This window comes from Malus sylvestris, chromosome 13 (assembly GCF_916048215.2).
Source record: "Malus sylvestris chromosome 13, drMalSylv7.2, whole genome shotgun sequence".
Classification (NCBI taxonomy): Eukaryota; Viridiplantae; Streptophyta; class Magnoliopsida; order Rosales; family Rosaceae; genus Malus; species Malus sylvestris.
The window spans coordinates 27,713,376-27,737,356 of record NC_062272.1 but is presented as its reverse complement, the minus strand read 5'-3'; the positions used below and the strand labels follow the sequence as shown (position 1 = coordinate 27,737,356).

Genomic DNA, 23,981 nt, shown 5'->3' with positions numbered 1-23,981 from the left:
ACTTGATCTAGTTAATTGATTAACGTAGTTATATTATGCATCTTTGAGTCATTGAATCAATTAATTGATGTGATTATGGAATGATGTTGGCAAACATTGTGATGTATGTGGATGGTGAAATGACAATCTTGATTGCTATATGGATCATTACGTAGTCCGGAATCCAGTTAGGCTCGTCGAGTTTCATTGAATGATTCTGGAACTCTATGTTTTTCTGCCAGGAAGTATTAAGAGAAATGTCAGAGTTTAATAAAGGGTGAACTACGAATGGTTTGATACCGTCTTAGGGTACGTAGGTAGTTTAACACAGAGGTTAGATGCAATTATGTGATAAAAGAAAAGTCATCACACTATTGACCCATTGGTTGGTTTTGTTCTTGTCTCGCAAGCGAGGCGTGACAGTTAGATAGGTACGTTTTGACGTCACGTGTCGGTCCTGAAAGCATCTTGGGATCGGGGCATGACACTTATTTTACCTTAATGTACTATTTTCTCTAAAATTAGGAACATTTTTTCCTTTAGGTTTTTGCTACATAATGGGGTTTTAACGAGACACTTATCCTTTGGGCTGGTCATACCCTTACATTAATTATATTCATAATTTTTTTATAAAATAATAAAAATCTCAAAATAATTAATTATATTTTTTTTCTTATTTCTTATTAATTTAATAAAAAAAAATAGTGATATGAGTTCCACTTGCGTCCTGAAAGTGTTTAGTTTTGGCTTAATGAAACTTCTCGCTTTTCGCTTTAGACTATGAGTTTTATCATTTCGTTTGTTTTGAGCCTCATATTCGCATATGTGCTGACTAATTGAGATGACTTCATTAACTGCTTTTACATCATCTATGAAGATCTAATGCGACATGTACTTGAGTATTTACACACTCAAGGGGGAATGTTGTGACATAAATTCTAGTACATATAAAGGCACATGCAATGGAAAATACACATCCCAGAATTCCTCAACTGTCTCTTCTCTCTCTTTGTCGCCCATTCTCTCTCCCTTCAGAGAAAATAAGCTACAAAAAAATGTTATCTAAATAGAAAATTAGTTAACTACCTCAAAAGGAGTCTAAAAAATTATGCTGGAGAGACTCGAACACAAGATCTACCTTGGGAGTTCCAAGGTTTTAACCAATGAACCAACCTCAACTTAGTGATATAATGTACTAAGTATATTTATATGTTTTCTAATAAAAATAAATATTAATTATTCAACTTAACATTTCCTCTATTAGGGCCTATAAATTTCACGAAAGGCCCAAAAGGATTGAAGGCCCAAATGTTCTGTATGGTTGTATGAACTCATGCTAATTCCAAATATATTTTCATATTTATCAGAAAATTGAATAGTGAAGCAAGGTTTTACACAAGTTTTAATTAATTATCATGCCGTGCCAAACAAGGAAATATATCATGACATGTCAAACACATATGTTTAAACCCGACACCTACAAAGTTCACATGACCCAAGCCATGTGGTTTCATGGGGCTTGCTAAAAGGGTTGAGGCATGAAAGGTTACGAAGGTCCACAAAGCCCTAAGAAACTTTTTGATAATGGAGATTTTGGTCTACTTTGAGCACCAAAGTCCAAGCCCATTACTTGGAGTGACCTCACATTGGTTAAGCAAATGAGATAATTTCCAACATTATTTTAGTCGTGCACTGTCCATGACAATAACCTAACAATAGCCTATCCACCAAGATATATGTTGAAACTCAAAATTTGCAGGTTAACAAATTAAATGATGAACCCCTAGTAGGCTTTGAATACAAAATGTAATGAATTGGACTTAGAGATGTAAATGGTTTACCCCTCAAAACTGGGCTACGTCCACTGTGCTACTTTTATATATATTTATTTCAAGACTAAATAGCGCTCAGGTAATACATCAATTTTCTCTTCTCTCAATTGTTCGACCCCAATACATGAGGTTTTCACCCTTATATAGGCCCTCAGTGAACCTTCTACCTTGGGTCACCCTAACTTGGCATTTAATGCACCACCTATGTAGACTAGGGTGCTAACATCTTTTCACCTATCAACTTGACATTCGACGATGAAGTGACAGGTGTTCAGGCAAAATGGCCCAATTTGTTAATATGGTCCAAGCCGAGCGCCCTGCTCGGCCTTGGTTATCCAATCTTGCCTCCCCAAGTGTTGTTCTAAATACCCTTATGTCTCATCCTAGGCCTCTGTCACTGACTTAGGGCGGCCACATGGCATGGTTGACATATGCATAGGCATGTTCTTGGAGATTTGTGCCATAAAGCTTTTAGCCTGCCCACGTGCACATGACAGTCAAAGGACCCCTTACATGACCTAGTCATGGTAGGCTTAGAATGGTCGGCTCTTGCGCTCAGATGTATCTTCTTCTAAGCCCATTAGGCCCTGACTTTCTCGATATTTCATTGGATTTTCGTGGCTCCTTCCCCGGCCTATACCACTGGATATGTCTAAAAGTGCTAGCATTAACAATATATGTTTTCTGTGAATCTATTGCTGTGACACCTTTAGTAATTCCCTCAAAAACCCCTGTCTTCTGTCGGAGATAGAGCTTGATGGATAGATAGAGTGAATGTGGGAATGGCATAGAGGAATGGGATGATACATCAAATAACATAGGTGTTTTGTATTATATCAAGCACCGTACATGGTAGCGATCAAAAGTGTTTATGGGAAGCAAAAAAACCTAACAGGAAGCGAAGTCGAAGTAAATTCCATACTCAAAGTTGAGTTACTGTACAAACTCAATATCTATAAAAACTAAAGCGTGACAAAGTCCCCTTATCGTGCATAGTAATTCCAGAATCTCTTGCTGCTGAAGTGATTCAGAGGAAGGTTCCACTCCTTCATTCTTTCAGAAATTCATATATGTAAGGGCGCTGGAGAAATTTTTCATTGTGCTTAGAACACGAGTGGTACACCATGTGTTTTTATATAAGTGGTGAGAAATTTTATTTTTAAAGTTATTAACTTTTTAACACACATATCCCACCATTTGTATAATTACATGTGATGTACCACCCCGTGTTCTGGTCACATTAAAAATATCTTCGCTAGCTGAAGGTGGCTTAGGTAAAAAATGGGTAGTCAACTATAGATAAAGACACCTCGCATTCGGCTGTTGTTGAAAGCTAGTTCTTCTTGTCCCTGGAAAAACAAGTAAACTACATAGGCTGACTAAAGTTAGTTGCATATTGGTAAGCATGATTGTAGAAATACAAATAAGTGAATGAGTTGTTTTCAACAAATTAATAAATGGGTGCCTGGTGAATCCACACGATCCAACCTCAGAACGCCCTTTGTGCCTAATATTCAAGGGCTTTGATAGGGAAATGCACACTTGTTGTCATTTTAGATGCAATCAAAAGATATGCTCTTTTCTTAATTCAACTAGAGCATAATTATCAGAAGGTTGGTTGCTGGCACGAGTGATGCCTTATCGCCCTGCAGGCGAATGGGCGGTTGCAACTCATCTGATCGTTTTATCCATAGGTTACTACAATATTGTATTCCACCATTGTAACAATTGGAAACTAGCTACTTCTGGCACCTCATACTATTCATAGGACATAAGAAGGTTCTAATCCATTCATTTATCAGCTAGAAACAAGTAGTTTCCAGCACATCCTTTTACCCAGCATAAATAAAAGATAACGCTCACCTTCTTTAAAAGTAAGCAATATCAAATGAATGGGAGGGGGTGGAGAGGATGCTCAAATGTAATATGTTGATGCATAAAATCGGAGGTCTTGGAACAACGTAAATCCGACTGTGAATCTGCAAGAAAGTAAATAACACAAGATGTATCGTGGTTCACCCCAATGTTTGGGCTACGTCCACACTGATTATTGTATTTCTGAGAGGATTGTGAATGAGAGAGAGAGCCTCTGTAATGGATATGAGAGGCTTTGAGAGTGAGAGCTTGAGTGGGTCAGGAGGCTCCTCCATTTGTGAGGGTGAGGAGACCCTTTTATAGAATAAGGGCTCCTCCCCTTTTTACATATTTGCCCCTCCTTCATTACATAATTACATTTGAGTCCCCCGAGTATTTATACGAGGTCTAAATACGGAAGCCCTAAATATGGTATAAACAGTAGTCCTCCAAGTCTTCAGTCAAGAGAGTCTTTTGGATAGAGACTTAAAATTTAGTCCATGTGTGGGCCGAAGTAACTAGATGTCGTCTAGAATTGATGCTCGATATGAGGTGGTGCCCAATCTGAAATGATGCTCAACTAGAAGTAGCACATGTTACGAGGTTGCTCGGTTTGTGGCGTTAAAGGTGAAGGAGTCCTTTTTATAGAATAAGGGCTCGTTCCTCAATACATAAATGATGGGCTAAAGTTGATGCTTACGGCGGGGCTGGTGTGAAAAATAAGTTAACACACAAAATTAAACCCTTTTTTTATCAATTGTAGCAAAGTATGTAAATAGGGATCGTTCTAGACCGGGGATTAGGAGGGATTGCTAAACACTTGAAAACTGACTTAGAAATGTAAAAACAAAGTTTAAAGCACTAGATTAGACTCAAAGAATGCAAAACTCATGTTAAAATACTAAAACGAACCAAAAGAATCAAAACAGCAACCAAACACTCAAAACTGCCTAAAAACCACTTTCTGGGTAGTTTTGGGATTCTAACTCAACTTGGACGAATTTTGGTTTCCTAGTGACCTAAAACACCTAAAAACATAAACCAACACACTTTCCAATTAATCTAGGAATTCAAAATAATTGGGGATTTGATTTGGACGAAAATAAACTTAAATGGCAGATTGTAAGAGAAACAGATTGTAATACAAAGTTATGAAGAATCAATGGATGATGGAATGGCTAAGGGGTTCTTCTCCACACATGAAATATATGCAACGTAAATCAATTTCCAGTTATCAATTCAATAAGTTATGAACCTCAACACTCCAAGTTAATTAGGTCCGCTTAAATTAACCTTCAGATTTCCCTAGGGTCATTGAATTGGATGAATATGCATCGCAAACAAATTATTCCTAACAAGTTCTTTATATGAACAGCATGATAAAGACACAAGTTAGAATCATTACGTTCTTTGGAAATCATAAGCATCGACAAGGCATTCGTAACTATGAAAAGCATGATACTCTTGCCAGGAATCTACTTAACACAATCGTGACTAGCGACCTTCACTACTTACGAATATAAATTCATAACGATTAGGTGAAACAAATTTATATCCTAGCATCAAATTCAAGCATGCAAATTAAGCGTGCACTCTCAATCAACATACAAGAATAAGTTCTAAATCAAATGGTTAAGCAAATTGTATTCACGACTTATGTAACAATAACTGGAAGTAATCAACTCATTTCGCATATATAATCATGGTTTTGAATACACCCATAGCCAAAAACGAAATTAGCCAATCATACTTAAAGCAAAACAAAGATTACATGAATTAGACATTAAAAGGAGGGTGAATTTGTGGTGTGCAATGGTCCAAGGATGAAAATGGAGCAATGATGTAAAGTATGGAGGGTAAAATGGAGTGGTATTTCAGCTAGGGAGCATGAATGATTGTGTTCATTGCATGGAAATGAAAAGGGAAGGTGAAATGTTTCAGAAATTAGTTAAAGGTGCAGCAACATGTGTTGCACAAGGCATTGGATCCCAAATGTGGATGATGGAGCATCAATTGGTGCATGGAATGGTTGTGAAATCTGATGGGTGAAGGGAACAAGAGGTATGCAGCAATTGAGTGTGATAATTGAGTGTATTGAGGCATGAAATCAGAAATATTTTAGGGGACAAGGATGATTAAGCATGCATGGGAATCCAAAGGGAATGCTATGTGGATTGCATGGCAAGGATGTGTGTCCTTTTGTGGCTGAGTTCATGATCCTTGGTACACTAATTCTTCACATTCTTAGCCTCTTTAAGTCTTCAATTTCGTCCAAACCTTGGTTCCAAATATGTGACATGCATTCCAAGCTCCATTTTGCTCCAAAATGCTCCAAAATGCATCTTCTTGCCTACTTTGTCCTTAAAATCTGAAAACACACGAAAATGACTTTAAACATTAAAATAACTAAGGAAACACGACATAAATGCACAAGAACAAGCCAACTAAGTCGCATAAATATGCTCCTATCAGGGGCGGTTGCTCAATAGGCGGTGATGCTATCTAATAGTGGTGAGGGAGTCCATTTTATAGAATAAGGGCTCGCTCCTCAATACATAAGTGATGGGCTAGAGTTGGTGCTCGCGGCGAGGCGGTTGCCCAGCTGGCGGCGATGCTCTCTAATGATGGTGATGTTGGAAATGTGCCCTAAAGCCAATCATGTGATGATACTTTACGGACATTTCACATGTTAAACTAATCTAGTTTTACATATAAAGGGCAAAGATTATTGTTTGAGCCGTCTCATATAAATGTTATATGCTTAAACGATAAAGTCCAAGGAATTTGTGATTGAGAGAATGTAATCTAATGAAGTTAGATTCTTGAGACCATTCTTTCGTAGACACATCCTAAACGTTCCTGATCATAGGATTGCCAATTGGGCATTGACAGTCCGCCAAGATCGGTACGTACTATGTCTTCTCTCAGGGAGAGTGATTAGTCTCGAATCATTGGTGTGTGTGACATCAAGACAAGTACGGTAGGTGCTCAATAGAGAATGAGTTCACTGAACGCGATCAACGAAGAGTTCTCATATTCCATGTCACATAAGAACTCATGGTTGGGATAATGCAAAGTAGTCCTTTGACCTGAGGCATCATAGTTGTCTTGTGGTTAAGACCTTGATCTTTGATTATGTCAAAGTCATCCCACCAGGAGGGTGTCCACGGCATCGTTGGGGTCAAACCGCTTAGCTATGGAGACAAGTGAATGCGCAACAAGGGATCTCTAACTTTCAAACCGTTTGAGGGAGAATACTCTCTGATATGATTTGAATCTCTGGCCAGAGTATGAATGAGATTAGGGAATGCGTTCCGAATCACATTCAAGGTAATCATATAAGCACAAGACACACATTGGATAGTAGACATGAGAAAATAAACTATCAAACCAAACAATGTGGTCAAGAGTATTAGATTAGAGAAGGACCGTATTGCATTTGTAATCTCGAACTGAATAGGTTCTCTAACCTCTTCTGATTAGCTTGGGTAACCATGATATGCTGCTAGGTGTCACTCATGGTTTGTGGAAGCCCTAAACGTGTATAATCACTAAAGGGAGAATTGAAAATAGTTTCAATTCACAATCGATGTAAAATGGTTTTAATCGCCCACTACCTCGCTAAAAGGAACCTAATGGATCGCACACCGTGAAAGGTGGAGATTGGAGATTAAACGGAAATGAGTAAGAATGATTAAATGGTTTAATCATTTATTTATGGAAAGGATTAATTAATATGTTAATTAATCAAACGAATAAGTTCGTTAAAGACTTCGGGATAGTTTTGGACCTTAAGGCCCAATGGGCTTCGAACGTCAAGCCCATTAACTTAAGTTGTATGACAATTTAATGAATGAAGATTCATTAAAGCCCAAAAGCCCAAAATCCCCTAAATGGCCAGCCATGATGAAATGAATTAGGGTTTTGGTTGTTTAGGTCACTTAAAGAAGTGACTATATAAATGATTATATAGCCAAATATTCATTAAGAAAAAAAAAATGGGTTTATTTTAGGGAAAAATTGGTGAGAATTGTCTCTCCATTTCTCTCTAAAGAGGCCAACACCTTGGAGGGTACATCTAGCAATCCTACTACTCCAAGGTCACTCATTTCTTCTACAATCGAACCTTGGTGTCGAGAATTAGAGGTTCTCAATTTTGGGAACTTTGAGAACCTATTCTTTCATCCAAATCCATGGATCTAAGAAGCAAGGAATGAAGGCCCTATCTCTTTGGGTGATTAGCCTTTGCTTATGCAAAGAGGAATCTACAAAGGTATTTTTCAACTCACTTATGTTTTGAGTTGATTATTGGTTCACCAATCTACTAGGCTTTGAATTTCATGGGTAAATGTTTTGTTTTTGAGTGCATGTAAGCATGATTCCGCCTTTAATTGTTAATTGCATGCTATATGATGTTGCTCAAATGAACATGTTTCATAAAATAAATCCTTCAGGTGAGGAGGTCCGTTTTATAGAATAAGGGCTCGCTCCTCAGTACATGAATAACGAGTGCTTTCTAATGCAAGTGAGGGATTCCTTTTTATAGAATAAGGGCTCGCTCCTCAATACATAAGTGATGGGTGCTCTCTAATGAAAGTGAGGGAGTCCCTTTTATAAAATAAGGGCTCGCTCCTCAATACATGGATAATAGGTTAAGTCCACCGAGTATTTGTTAATGAGGCCCAGTTGAGGCCCAATATATGGTACATAATGTAGTCCCCCAAGTCTTCGGTCAATAGAGTCTGTTGGCTGGAAACTTCAAATTGAATCCATGTATGGGCCGAAGTGGCGGTTGTTCGGAGGCGGTATTTGTATACCCTGCACTGAAGCTTTGTAGGTGAAACTTTGCAAGTTGAAGCTTTGAAGCTAGAGCTCTGTAAATGAAGCTTTTGAAGCTAGAGCTCTGTAAATGAAGCTTTTGAAGCTGGAGATTTTGTAAATGAAGCTTTTGAAGCTAGAGCTCTGTAAATGAAGCTTTTGAAGCTAGAGCTTTTGTAAATGAAGCTTTTGAAGCTAGAGCTCTGTAAGTGAAGCTTTCGAAGCTAGATTGACATGAGTGATGCTCATGAATGTTTATGTTGATTGACATGAGTGATGCTCATGGATGTTGACATGAGTGATGCTTATGAATGTTGACATGAATGATGGTCATGAATGTTTATGTATGATTGACATGAGTGATGCTCATGAATATTTATGTATGATTGACATGAGTGATGCTCTTGTATAATTTTGGAGTACTGGACGCACTTTTGATCACCTGGTTAGTGATAATAGCGGTAGGCTGCCGAATAATTTTGGAAGTACTAGGCGTACTTTTGATCACCTGGTTGGCAATAATAGCGGCGGGGTGCCGAATAATTTTTTGTAGTACTGGGCGTACTTTTGATCACCTGGTTGGTGGTAATAGCGGGCCTGGCTCTTCTGGGCATATGGGTTTTCGCCCTCTACACAACATTCCAGCCCATTATTTTAGGCTTGCCTTTTTTTTAATTTTTTTAATTTTTTATTTATTTTATTTACCCTCTGATGGGGTTTATACAGATGTCTCTGAAAGATAAGGAGAATAAATTACATCATTAAAAAATAAATCCAATCCTCTGCTCAATAGGTCACGCCTATAATTCCCTTTTCTACATGCCATCACCCCCGCAATTATGTCTGCTTCTTTTTATTTTCTTTTGCTTTTTGCTTTTGCTTTCTCCTTTTCTTGATGCTTTTCCTTTTGATTTTCGTTCTGTTTCTTGACCCTGATGAATATGGCAGACAAGGAATGATAATAGATTTAATAATAAGAAAAGAATCTTATCTCCACTTTTGCTTTGCTTTTCCTTTCTCTTTTTTTCTTGCTTTTGCATGTGGGTGATCGAAGTTGGAGCTTTTATTTTAGACAATGAAGTGGGTGGGCAGCCATGCTTGCTTTCTACTTCCTGTCTCGGTTTTTTTTTTTCATTATTCTCATATCTTTTTTTTTCTTTACTCCAGTAAGATCAACTTGTCCTTATTGTTGAGATCTGAAATAGGAGGAGGAGCCTTGACGCTGAGGGACTCCCTCACCTTCTTCCTGTAAAGAGTGAAGATCTTGCTTGAACATCATAAGGGCTTGCTTCTCATTTTCTTTGCAAGGAAACCAAAGTCCCAAATTCGCATTGCCCAAACTAATAGAAGTGGCTACAATGCTTAGGAAACTCACAAGTAAAACAAGTCTCAAAGGCCTATCCATGAGTGATGAGGTCGGCGAGCTGAGATCTGAAAGGAGCACCAGAGATGTTGCACTGGATCAGCCAGTCGATGACGGTGGCGGCGTCGCAAAGCTTAACGTAGGCGACGATGGGATTGTGACCGAAGAACAGGTAGGGCAATGAGAGTAGTGGAGCTTCCTGGGCTTGGCGTCGTGAGCCATTGCATTGAGGAAGAGTGCGTGGCTTCATTCTCCTTAAACCCTCCCTCACATGTAGTTGTTGCTTCCATGACTGTATTCGCCGTGCCGTAATCCTCACTCAGAAATGCTTCGACCGCATTTGCCAACGTTGTGATCGCGTCTGAGTATAGGTGCAAGCAATCCTTCAAGCAAACTAGAGCAAAATGATCCAAACTTTTGTTATTCGACAACTCCTTTATGGTCGAAAACATGTTGGTTGCATTGTGCAGTGTCAGCTCCATTGCCATCACTGCTAGTCCTTTAAGATTAGTCACATGGCTGACAGGCACTGTTTGGAGAGAAGCTGCACAAACGTTGTAGCTAAGCACGTCGGATTCAGCTCGGTCTCTCCATCCACGTCGGATAAGTAATGGTCATCGAGGAAGTTGACGACAGATCTATTTTTCTGCCATGTGTGTATTGTTTCTCTCTCTAGAGAGTAGAGAGATGGTGGAGTTTAGGAGCTATCTTGATGTGGTGGAGGAACAAAGGACGGGCACTGAGGTTTTGAGCTGCTCCATTTCTAGTTTAACGTTATTGACAATGAGAGAGAGAGAGAGAGAGAGCTGAGGAGTGTTTGAGATCTGGATCTTTTTTGTTTCTGGGTTTTTTGTGATTTTGCAGATTCATGATGGAGGTAAAGAAATGAAAGAGAACCGACATAGCTTTTCGTGCGATTCCCACATACGATGCCAAATATTGATGCACAAAACCGAAGGTCTTGGAACAACGTAAATCTGACCGTGAATCTGCAAGAAAGTAAATAACACAAGATGTATTGTGGTTCACCCCAATGTTTGGGCTACGTCCACACTGATTATTGTAATTCTGGGAGGATTGTGAAGGAGAGAGAAAACCTCTATAATGGATATGAGAGGCTTTGAGAGTGAGAGCTTGAGGGGGTCAGGAGGCTCCTCCATTTGTGAGGGTGAGGAGGCCCTTTTATAGAATAAGGGCTCCTCCCCTTTTTACATGTTTGTCCCTCCTTCATTACATAATTACATTTGAGTCCCCTGAGTATTTATACGATGTCTAAATACGGAGGCCCTAAGTATGGTATAAACATAATCAAAGGATGAAAAACCCTTCCTTCCAGTTGTTGGAAATCTCTCTTGGCTACTGCAAGCTTCCTGCACTAGCTACAAGCCTAGCCTCAAACTTCCCACCTTTAAGTCATTTCCTTCTAGCAACTGTAAAAATCTCACAGCAAGCTGTAACCTCAGCCATTTTTCTCACGTTCTCAACATTGAAACCCTAATCTCTACCACCAAAGATCTCTTTAAAACATTTCTTTTAAAGCCAAATCTTATACTCTCAGTTAAACATGTGGATCTTTAGCTCCCACATTTCAATCTATCATGCCTTTCCTTTTTCAACATTAAGTCACCACCTCAACAGTTGCGGGGATCACTTCAATAACCATTGACAAAACTCCGAGGACGCTAGAAGAATTTCAATAAAAAATTGACCCAACACTTTGGAGCTGTTGGAAGAACAATAAAGCATTCCTTAGGACTTGTTTATCTGTCAAGATGCTTTAGGCCTAGTTCTTGCTAACTTAGATATGAGGGGCATAAAGGCTCTAATCACTTCTTCACGATACAAAAGCCCAACAAACCTTCGACCGAAAAAGGCCCCAACACCCTCAAAACCCTAGCTATTGTCCTTTCACTCGCTCTTCAACTTCACTCCAGTTACAAACTTGCAAAATCTCTCTATCTCTCTATCTATCTATCCATCTTTAGCTTTGTTTCTCGATCGTTCCTCTATCTCCCTCTCTTGGTTGTTCCAGCACGACGACCATCACCAACACCAAGATGCTTCCTCCCATCCTTCTTCTCGCCACCACCACCACAAATCAGCCATAACCACCGCGTTTCAGCTACTATTAAACTTCAGTCATTGTCGAAACCGCACATTACCCAACCACCCAAAACTGAAATAAGTTTTAGTATTCCCAATTTTCGGGATCCCAAAATTTCAGTTCGGGATTGAGCCAAGAAAAATTTTTCCGACTATTTCAAGAATCCATTTTCGATTCAGTTCCCAAACCGAAACCATCCCTAGGTAAAAGCAACTTAAGGCCCCCATATGTTGAAAGTCTTGTTCATTATATTTTTTTTTCTTCATTTTCTCTCCCATTTCTAGGTAAAAAAAAAATAAAAAAAAAGCTAAAACAAACCAAATAATCCGGTTTCTCCTTTACAAATTGAAAAAACCGAATCAAACCGAACTGAATAATAATTTATGTTTAGTTTTCGGTTTTAGAAAAAAACGAATTGAGCCCCTAATGGTTATGAAAGAAAAATATTTATTGTTTGATTTTTCAATGTTATTTTTGTCTAATTTTTTATTCTTTTAATTTTTTTATACTTTACATTGGGACTACTTAATGTTAGAACCCTAAATCCACTATCGGAGAAAATGAAAGCAGCTACAAGATCAACGGCCTGGGAACGATAGGTAATATTGTTGTTAAAATGTATAACAACTTCAACAATTAATTGACAACTAAAAAAATAAGTTACACATTTTTCATGAAAAGATATCACTAAAAAAAACGTTACACATTTTGGCCAACACATGCCTCTTGAAATAGTGATGTTTAAACTCTTCATAAACAATCCTCCATTTGGATACCCTTTTCCACGCAACATTTTATCATAAATAAAGTCTCGTGGCCGATCGAGATATCCATTAAACAAAAGCATGCACGCACATGTATGTGGATGCTGTGAGTTTGTGTGTGAAAAAGAGAGAATTAAAGCACCATTTACTACGTACCAAGAGAATATGATAAACAAGTACGATACAAAGCAAAGAGATGAGCTAGGGTACACCGTCTTATCTCAAACTAGAAAAATTGCATTCCACTATATAATGTTGGCTTAAGCCGGTACATGAGAAAATATATAGTAATCAAAAGGCAGGCAATAATATGCTCTTCACATCAATGGAACCAAAGGGCAAACATGGGATCTAGTTGGGTACACTTCTGCTTGTCACCAAGCTCTTTCTTGGGACCCTCTTTTTGTTAACTAATTTGTATACTTCTACTTGATATTTCGTTTTCCATTCTCGCCACTTAAAATTATGGATTAATGGTGTTCCTTTATATTGATAAGTGATAAATATTAAGTTTGAATTTTGTAGATAGCGAGTTAACCATTTTCATACTTCTTTAGTTCACACACAGCTAGGGGTGGTTTTCAATTGGATCGAATTGAAAACAAGCATTTCAATGCTAATTCAAAAAAGTTTTGGAATCATATTAGTTCCATTTTTGGAATTTTGGACTATCGGATATTTCAGAATCGGTTTTATCTTGAAATTTCGAAACATAATTTGAAATTCCTAAATTTTGAAGGATAAAATTTTCAAACTTTTATGTATCCATCATTGAACATTTTATTTCTAAATTTTTGCGATATATGTAGTTCATAACGTTTAGGTATAACATATAATCATATTATATAAGATAAAATAGTACGTATGATTATACTCTTCATTTTAATATTTAATAATATGATTACATATATAGATACGAAATAAAAGCATATATAAATATAACACTAAACATGATAGAATAAGAATATGTGTGGTATTTTCTATACCACATTCCAATTGTCAGTCAAAATTTTCGAAAATTTTCAGAATCGAAAATGTTGAGGCTCGGAACAGAAATTTTCGATCCCGATTGGAATTTCCATTCAACTTTGAATCCCTAGACGCAGCTAATATATAAGCGTTCTCTTCGGAAAAGCAGGCTCTTGACTTGATCATACTGAAACTCACAGCATGCTTTTCTTTGGTAATTGAAGCTGCCAATTATTTTAGAATATGCATGCACCAATTAAACTATCTTTTATTTTTATTTTTATTTTAATTATCTAAGTTTAGATTCCAATATCCATAAAGCTGACGATTATATGACATACAAGCATAGCTAATCATAAATTGACCTTCCATCATATAATTAGTATTATATCTTCAGTTTTCAATTCCTTTAGTAAATTGGACAAAGATTGTCTGCCCTCACACGTCCTATGCCTTTCTGTGCCCTCTTGTTTTATGTGATTACGGTTAAGCCATGTCAACATTTTATATTTTTTTTTATAGAGATAATAAGATAAAAATAAATATTAATATAAAATATTGATGTGGCTTAACCGTGATCACACAAATAGAAAGACATGAGAGGAAGGACCCCGGAAGTGGGAGGACATTTATCAGATATGTCAAATCGGTCGGCAGATACATAAATTTAATATAAACAAAGGATCAATCATAAACCAATATAGTTTTGGTCAACATATGCATACTATTGCCACATCACAGACATAGACTAAAACTTTGTTTCAATGTTTAATTGTATATTTTGGAATTTTTTAATCATTAGATCATCGATCAATATATCTTTAATAAAAAAACCTAACAGTTAAGAACCCTAAAGTACATAATGTTGTTCACTATCTTGTGAAATGCAGATTACAGAATGCCATTGCCACTCAGGGATGAATGCGAGATTGTATGCAAGCAATCTAAAAAAAAAGATCGTACCCAGTGCACAAGGCTCCCGCTTTACGCAGGGTCTGGGAGAGGTGAATGTCGGCTAGCCTTACCCCCATTTATGGAGAGGCTGCTCCCATGTCTCTAAATGAAAAATTAACACTGCTATGTCTATATGTATATATGGGGAACTTAAAAAGAGGACAAGAACAACAAAATAAAACCAAAAAAATCGAACATAAACTCCCAAGCACTAAGCAAAAGAAAAAGTAGGACATAATTGAAAGGGCATGCATGAATAAGAAGGAAAATTAGACAAGAAAAAAAAAAGGGGGGGGGGGGGGGGGTGGTTGGACTCCATGTATGAAGTAATCTTCACTTCCCTTGAATCTGACCGAATGTAGTAGCTAGGCTTGCAATAATTGTAGTAATTAACTAATCAGCCACACTTTAATTAGCTGAGGGTTTCCAAATGGAAGCCCATACCGCGGGTTCCTCTTTCCATGTTAAGTATAGTCCTGTTTGATCAATATCTTCTTCTCCTCCTCCTCCTCCTCCTCCTCTTCCTCCTCCTTGTGGTGGTAGTACTAGTGCCCAGCCCGCTCGATACCGCTTCAGCAACGCCTTGACATCATCGACAACATCGTCGCTAAATCCAACCGGTGAAAATGCCGCCTTGAGCCTGTCAGACCATTGGTTTCCTCTCTCCCTTCTCTCATACTCCCCACCATTTTTGTCATCATCGTGATCGTGATGATCACAACCCAAAACCCTAACGATGCTTCTCGAGCACTCCCTCTCTAGCATCAATCTTTCATTGCTAGTTGGGACAAAGCTTTCCTCTAGCATGTCAAAGTACAATGTGTAAAACCTAAGGCACTCTTCAAAGTACTGGACGAAGTCATCATTTACTGATGAGCTAAAAAGATCAGCTTCTTCCTCAACAACAGTCACAACTCGAGGCCGAAGCGATTGAAACATCCGAATCACCGCCCCTCTCTCTTCCACTTCCACTCTTCTCAAGGCCCCAATGCAATTCACAGCAATAGCCTCATCCTCCTGAACACCTAGGTCCTCTTTTGTGAGCTGTCCCAAATTGTTTAAGCCACTAATCACATTAATCTCAAAGGGAACTCCCATTAACCTAGCAAATTTCTCCATTCTTTGGCCAATTTCGTTCATCACTGACTTGACTATGCTGGCTGTTACCACGACGGTGAGCTTTAAATGCGGTGTCTCATCGTTTCTTGTGGCCAAAGCTTCTAACAAAGTAGGCCATTGGGTGCAAAGGGTATTGCTTATATCAATTATGTGAAGTTTGGTTTCTCCCTCCAGGGCTTCCAATATAGCACCGTTTGAAGCCACATGACCAAAGGTTGTCCAAGGGCTTACCTCTTGGAATTTTAGTATTAACTTCCTGGCTGAATCAAAGGAGTGGCTCTTTTCAGCTACTGAGGTTAGGGTTTTGTAGCACCGGAGACCCGAATCCGTAGCCTTGCAAAAGAGAGCCTGCAAAAAATAAGAAGCCAGTTTCTGCTCACAATCTCCATAAGGAGAAGCCAGCTCGTTCAACATCCATAGAAGGTGATTAATTTTACTAGAGTCTTTCTCTGAGACTGCCCTTGCACACTCCATGAGAAGCCTCGAGGCCCATTTAGTACCCACCGGACAAGGCTCGCTAGACACCGATGAACGGCTTGTTGACGTGTGGCTATTCTGGGTCTGCTGATTGGTGCTTTGCATGTCTATAGCTGCTGCCAGGCCATTGATCTTGATCTGATTGGAGTACTGCTGCAGAAAATTTGCTTCCTTATTAGGAGAGAAAAGAGATATGTCCATAATCGACCAGTTCAATTAATTATGTAGCGCACAGCTACCTTGTACTTAAGCTCCTTTGGCTCTCTAAGAGAGTATAAACCACCTAATTATTTGCAGAGCTATCTAGTTATCTCATTTGAGTCAGAAATTGCCAGGATATGGAAAGCAATACTATTATATTTAAAGTCTTTTTCATGCTAGTATTTTCCTGTAATTTATGTTGGCCCATATTTAAAGAAGCCGTACTAATAATGGGCATCTAAATTGTTAGTTTAGTCTCCTATTTTGATAAACTGATGAAGAACAGACAAGTTTATAGATAGAGAACAATAAAAATGAAAAGAAACTAATCATATATAATGTTTGGTACAAAAGATTTTGAATACAACCATATATTAATACTAAAGGACGGAGAATTTGGGTTGAACCATAAAATATAAATCAGCCATAATAACTTAGTATCGAATTCCTCAGTCCAGTATTCATGAATTGAGATTTTGAAGGATTTTAATTATTTTAATAAATCTAAGGGTATTCAATCAGGATTATAAGATAGTTTATTACCCTTAAAATTCTAGGTGTATTCAATTAGGATTTTAAAGAAGTTTATAACATTCTAGGTGTATTCAATTATGAATTTATTTTAAAGAATTTTAAAAAGTTGAGGAATTTGAGGGAATTGAAGAGACTTTGTAATGTATTTTAAGAATTCATAAATCTCACTCTCTCCCTGAGATTTTGAGGGAATTTAATCAAAATTTTACATTAAAAATATATACTAATCAATTAAACTCTACCAAAATCCATGAATTTATAAATCCATTAAAATTCCTCAAAATCTCAATTGAATACAACTTTCTTCATCTACGAAAGTCAAACTTAAGTTCAGCCACTTACAAATGAAGATAATTACTATTAGATCGTAGCACTAAGTGACATATTTTGTATAAAATGTTAAACACCTGGCGAGTAACAGGTTCAAATTGGGGACCTAATTCAAACGACTCAACTTATCTACGCATGGCGGGCTTCTCATGACCATATTACCAGTAAAAATCCAAGCTAATCATCCTATACACGTCCTCATTATAGCTTTCATGATAAGGCTAGAAAATCATTATGCCGTTTGGATTACCATTTATAGGTTAAAGTCAGGTTAGACACATACTTTTCTATCAATAGTTAGTAGTTACCCATGTTTTTAGAAATTAAAATTAAAATATTCATTAGGTTGATGTCGTCATAAATATACAATCACAATCATTCCGACACAAATTTTGGCAAGGAATAAAACATGCATTCCCACAATTAAATATGTTTAGAATCCTTACGCAAAAGAAACTGGATCAAGCTAAAGGAAAGACAACACATTTTCTCCTACTAAACAAACAAGGAGATGATGATGATAAATGCTATGCTTCATGATGAAATAAAAAATTACTAGTTAATTCTATTGAGAAATGACTTCATTTCATTGAATAATGATAAGTTACAACTAGTATTTATATTTACAATTCAAAGAAGTCAAAATACAACTAAGGAAAGGTAAAACAGAATTACTAAAATAACCTTCCTGACTAACTTTGAACTGTTTTATATTCTTGTTACATTTATCTTGAGTAATAATCTCTTCACACCCACTCAAGCTGAACGAAGAATGTTGAAGAGAAAGCTTGGAACAACGCTGTAAGAATCGCTGTCTGGGAAGAGACTTAGTATGTATATTCTTGTTACATTTATCTTGAGTAATAATCTCTTCAAATGCGGCCAAGTTTCATCTGATTTCACCCCAAACTTTATGTCAGAACACTAATAGAATTATGCTTATAGGACACCATTTTTTGCACACCATTTGCAATTGGTGGCCATAGATATAAAGCACTCACTCTTACTATTTTTTGGTGTCTTTAGAGTGGGATGCCGCTAATATCGATGGCCTTCAAAATTGAGACACCAATGATTGGTGTTTGTTAAATAACTTTATTTCTTAAAATTACTTTTCTTCTACATTTTTATTTTATTATTTATTTTGTAGGGACCGAAGTGGTTATTTTTTGTTTTGGATACCCACCGAAATGAGTGAGAAAAGTCATGGAGTGAAGTCCATAATATAAGAATTTCTTGTGGTTAAGGTGGACGAAACTAAAATGGCTATCCTCTCTTTCCCCTTTCACAAATGTCTCTCCTCTCTCTCCTCCTTCCCGTATACTTTTTCTCCCTTTTTCTTACAGGCAACAGACCGTCAAATTATACCTCCATAATCCTCTTCCCATCTTCTTTCCGATCCTCAAGTTAGTTTCTATAAATTCGTAGCCAAATTTCTTCAATTTTAGATATAAGAAATGTATGATTTTGTTCGGGTTTTGTGTGTTTTTCAGGTATGGGAACGGCGTACTAGATGGCCAAGAGCGGATTAGCAGTGGTGTCGATGAGTGTGATGAGCCCGAAGCTGGTGATGAAGTCGATCGTGCCGGTGGTTATGGCGGGATTGTTGGGTATTTTCACATTTTAAAACTCGATTTACACTGCTTTAATTCTTAGTTTTTAATGTTTGATAGTTTTGGTCCTTGAACATCACTGAAAATATGTTTTGTTGGAAAAGATTTGACCTTACTCTTGTATTCATTGGCATTTGCTGAAGCTGATGACATCAAAAGCATAGAGAATAGGTTACCACTAGTTGCTGAAAGCTTAGATTTCAGAGGCCTTTATTAGATGATGGGTTTCTCCATGTTCTATTGTTTGGTAGAGTTCTTCCACGCTTTTATTAGATGTTGCTTCACACTGAGTTGATTAGATTCGAAATGCTTATGCTCTAAGATTATCCCCACTGACCTTTCTTTTACAAATCATTTAAGCTGATTAGATGCCTCATCTGTAGAGTGGTTGGGCATTATTTACCTTGAAAAAAAAAAGAGTAACGGAGCATTATTTTGAATTCAGCCACGGAGCTGCTCTAGAATCGAGAGTTTTTGGATGATTCGGTACTTCATCATCACAGGATGGATTAACCAAAGGAGATGTAATGTAGTCATATAATCTCGAGTCGTTGTCGTCTTCATGTTAGGAAGAAACACGTGTAAATGTTTTGTATGTGAAATATTTTGTTCTTTTTAACTTGTTAGTAGTTTCCCTGCTCTCTTGGAAATGATTTGGCTTTATTCTTGCTAAGGCTGTTGATATCATATCTCTTCAATTGTTTTGTAATTTAAGTTTTTATTTTTTTAAGGGGTTAAACATCTAACAATGAGAACGATGAGAATTGAATCTTTAAGTAGAGTATATGAAACATGGTCTTAGAGAAAATTGTAGTAAATTCAAATTCATTATTGTTATTTTCCTTTGTTTTCACAGGTTCTTGACCTTATTATTAGCCTCTCTTCTCAGGAATTGATTTATCTTCAATTTAATAAACTATGGTACTTTAATTAGAGATTGTTTTGGCTGAACAATTTTTGTGTGCATGCTATAAAAACTATATCAATTGGCAGCAGTGGCATTTCAACACATCTATCTGTATCTAATGATTGCCCGCCTGAAAGGATGATTATACATTGAAATGGGTGGATGTAATGGGTGTAGTGGGTGAGTGTTTGGTAATGAGTGGATGTAATGGGTGTAGTGGGTGAGTGTTTGGTAATGAGTGGATGTAATGGGTGTAGTGGATGGATGTTTGGTAATGAGTAGATGTAATGGGTGTAGTGGATGGATGTTTGTAGTTGTAGGTCAACACACTTCCACACATACATGCTGATTTCTAGCCTTCAAATCTTCAAAAAAGTCCATCCTCATATCTCCATGCTTGCACTATCCAATCTTGGCCCAAAAATGCTCCAAAATGCTCCAAATAGCACTTTGTTGCTAACTTTGTTATTTGAACTTACAAACACACGAAAATAGCTTAAAGTACTAAAATAACTAGAATTAAACTAAGTAAATGGCAAGAAACAAGCTAACTAAGTTGCATAAATATGCTCCTATCAAATTCCCCCACACTTAGCTTTTGCTAGTCCTCGAGCAAAAGAAAAGAAATAAAACGAAATAAAACAAACAAAACACAACCTAACCTTCCAACATTTGCCTCAGGGATTTTTAATGAAACATGACGTGTTAAAAATCATCATTCCCACAGATTTTGGTCATCCTTACACTTGAGCACATACTTAATCACAGTCACCACTTACTAGTTCACAATTAACCAATTAAAACGATGTTTTGAATGTAGTAACATGCCTTAGAGAGTTTGCTCAATTCCTTACAAGATACTCTTTATTTTCACACACATTTTCTGACTACACACCTTACACTAGTATATGTGAGAAGATTGATGTAAACACGAAAGATTAGGACTCACATATGTTATAACAAAGAAAGCAATTTTTTGGAGTTATTAAGCATGTTTAGATATGATCTCATGAATGGAATGCTATTACTTAGATGCGAGAACCAGTGACACCATATGCTCATACCAATTTCGAACTCCACAAATTGAAACACACAACACTCAAGATTGAAGTCAAGGGTTGTAACAGGGCTTGGGGGTAATGGCTAACAAAGAAAGGATAGGGATAACAAACGTTCTTAAAGCGATAGCAAGCAAAGCAATGAAATAGACACTTGGAAATCACTTTAGAATGCAGAATCAACTTTTACATACAAAGGGATGATTCATGCAACACTTAGGGCCGAATTCAATGTTTTGGACCCTTTTTTAACAATTAACACTTTAGAGCTCTTTTTCATACTTTTTTTTTTCTTTTCTCTACCCGTGCCTTATTAAGGACTCTGGTACACATACACACACAAGAATCACTTCCCCCACACTTGCTGTATGCAATACATTGATAAAAAAGGAGTTCATTTTAAGTCATGCTTTACTATGCTTCAAGAACAAGGGTATGGATGGTCCTAACACTAGGCTAGGTAAGGATAGTGTGGGTTAACAAAGAACATAGGCGTAACAAGGCTCAACGGGGTTAAACTTAAACACATAATGAAATAGGGGCATGGCAATTTGGCTTTGGTGGTCACTACACAACTTCATCTTGAATATGTGTTATGCAAATCAATAGCATGCTTTGAATGAAATAGGCATGAGTTCTAGCATTTGGAACTAAATGATGAAACGCCTTCTAAGTAGCAACCAAGCAAAGAATAAGAAGATCATGCAACGACTTTAGAAAACAACGATGCACATATTATTAACTCTCCAAATAAACGTTTAGGCTCAAGTCTCACAAGGTTGTAGCGTTCATTTGAGTTCCTTCTTTCAAGCATGTTACAAAAATTGGTTTTTCCTTTATGATTGCATGTGAATTCATAAATTATAACCACAACCAAGCATACACCAAAGAGTAAATCAAATTTTCATCCATGTTTATAACTCTCTTTAACAGTCATGTAATTAAAAACCAAATCCTCATCATTGTGTTGGAAGGTACCCTAAGACACAAACAAACACACAAAAATAACTCTTTTTGGGCTTTTCAAAACAATTTTTCAAATTTTTATGAGATTTTCGGATTTTTATGTCAAAACACACTAAAACACTCCAAAACAGCATAAAAACACTTAAAAACAGCAAGGAGCAACACTAGAAGTAATGGATGATAAACTTCCACGACTTTCATGCAAAACAACTTGGTTACCCCCCCACACTTAAATCGAACATTGTCCTTAATGTTTCAAGCATAAACTCACACAAACACAAGCAAACAATCAAACAAACAATGAATAAACATGACAAGTATGGCAAAGTAAAAACTAGACAGAGTAGAGTTTAAGAACGCAAATCTGGTTTTGGAGATAGATGATCTTGTTGTCTTTCCACAGCTTTGATCTCGAACTGGTTCGGAATTCTGAACGAGAGTTCCTTGGTTTCAAATCAAACTCCTTCTGCTAGGTTGATTTGATTGTGCAGTCTGCATTCTTCTCTGCTTGTTTCTTCTGCACGGCAGGCAGGCACGAGGTAGAGGTGAGGGTCTGTTTCTTTCTTCAATCTTTCCAAGTGCCCACCTCTTGCTTTCTTTCTCCTTGTCCCTAGCTGAGGATGAATTAGTACATTGTCTCCACATGCTTCGAGGTATCATTTTCACTTCCCTTATCTGTTCCCCAGGCAGATGTGGCAGACGAAGAGGAAGCATAAGATGTTGAAGATGAGTACTCGAGAGCAACGCTAGGTAAGCAATTAGAAAGGGGTTTCAGGCAGTCGGTTCCAGATCGGAAGATTGATACCAAGTGCTGGCTGATTACTCTTTTTCTCCTTGTCCCGCAGATGAAAACAACGACAAGGAGAGGGACATGGAGAAAACATGATATAAGATACTCTTGCTTTCAACCTTCATGATATGAAATACTTTTGCTTTGGATGAATTGTTTGCAGAGGTACCCCAAGGAATAAGGAACACTGAGTGACTCGAGAGGCTTCGTTGGGAAGGCATTCTCGGAGATGAACAAAGGTTATGTATGTCTGCCTTGCAATGGAGGGTGAAGGTTGACATTTATAAGAATTAATAACCGGTACTATTCTTTCACTCTTGCCGGCAACCGTTGGATGATTTAACAGTAAACTTCATGTGCCTTCTACTTCATAAGAAATCTTCGACAGATTGCCCGTAATTTTCGCAAGGCTGAGTATGCATGTGACAGGCGCTGACACATCTGGAAAAGCAAGTGCCTCTTCGATATCTAGAATCGGCGCTTCAACAAACTACCCATCATTTCCGCAAAGCTGAGTGTGCATGTTACAGATGCTGACACGTCTGGAAAAGCAGATGCCTCTTCGATTTTTTAGCTTGCCTCTTCGAGTTTTGAGCTTGCCTCTTCGAGTTTTGAGCTTCGTCGAGTGCAGAGGTTGCATGTGACAAGTGCAGACAAATCTGGAAAAGAAGATTGGCTCGTGGTTTCTGAGCAAGCCTAGCTTTTGAGAAAGCTAACACCTCTTCGATTTTTGAATTGGCCTCTTCAATTTCTGAACTCGCCTCTTCGATCTTTGAAATCCCATCGAGTGCTGGTTTTTATAGAGGCGTGCAGTACGTTTCAAAGCACACTTGAATTTCTGCCTGTAGAAACTCCCTTCTTGCACTTCTACGATCTTGACTTGTCCGACCTCTTCTTTCTTCAACACCTTAGAAAATGTTTGGCCCCTCCGACCGTCGTTTTAACCTGAACCTTGGTGAAGAGGCAGCCATGCCTTCTCTAGACAACATATGGCGCCCATCCTTCATATCCTCTACTGGTCCTCTTACCGTTGGGGATTCGGTGATGAAGAATGATATGACCACTGCGGTGGTGGTCCGAAACCTTGTCACTCCCAAAGATAACAGATTACTTTCCAAACGGCCTGATGAGTTGGCTGTTAAGGATTCACTGGCTCTCAATGTGCAGTGTGTAAGTTCTGTGTCTAATATGGCCCAACGCCTATTTACTCGAACCCGTCAAGTTGAATCATTGGCGGCTGAAGTGATGTGTCTCAAACAGGAGATTAGAAGGCTCAAGCATGAGAATAAACAGTTGCACAGGCTCGCACATAACTATGCTACAAACACGAAGAGGAAGATTGACCAGAT

General features: G+C 37.7%; 2 protein-coding genes across 2 annotated transcripts; both read right to left on the bottom strand.

The window, feature by feature from the left end:
- Positions 1-9,641: 9,641 nt before the first annotated feature.
- LOC126595410 (uncharacterized) lies at positions 9,642-10,334 on the bottom strand. Its single transcript, XM_050261716.1, has 2 exons — positions 10,009-10,334; positions 9,642-9,729 (listed from the first exon to the last, which is right to left on the bottom strand). The coding sequence occupies exons 1-2, from the start codon at positions 10,332-10,334 to the stop codon at positions 9,642-9,644; spliced, it is 414 nt and encodes a 137-aa protein (XP_050117673.1).
- Positions 10,335-14,943: 4,609 nt separating this feature from the next.
- On the bottom strand, positions 14,944-16,620 carry LOC126595738 (protein SHORT-ROOT-like). The gene has a single exon (XM_050262042.1). The coding sequence runs from the start codon at positions 16,432-16,434 to the stop codon at positions 15,046-15,048; it is 1,389 nt and encodes a 462-aa protein (XP_050117999.1). The 5' UTR covers positions 16,435-16,620; the 3' UTR covers positions 14,944-15,045.
- Positions 16,621-23,981: the final 7,361 nt, after the last annotated feature.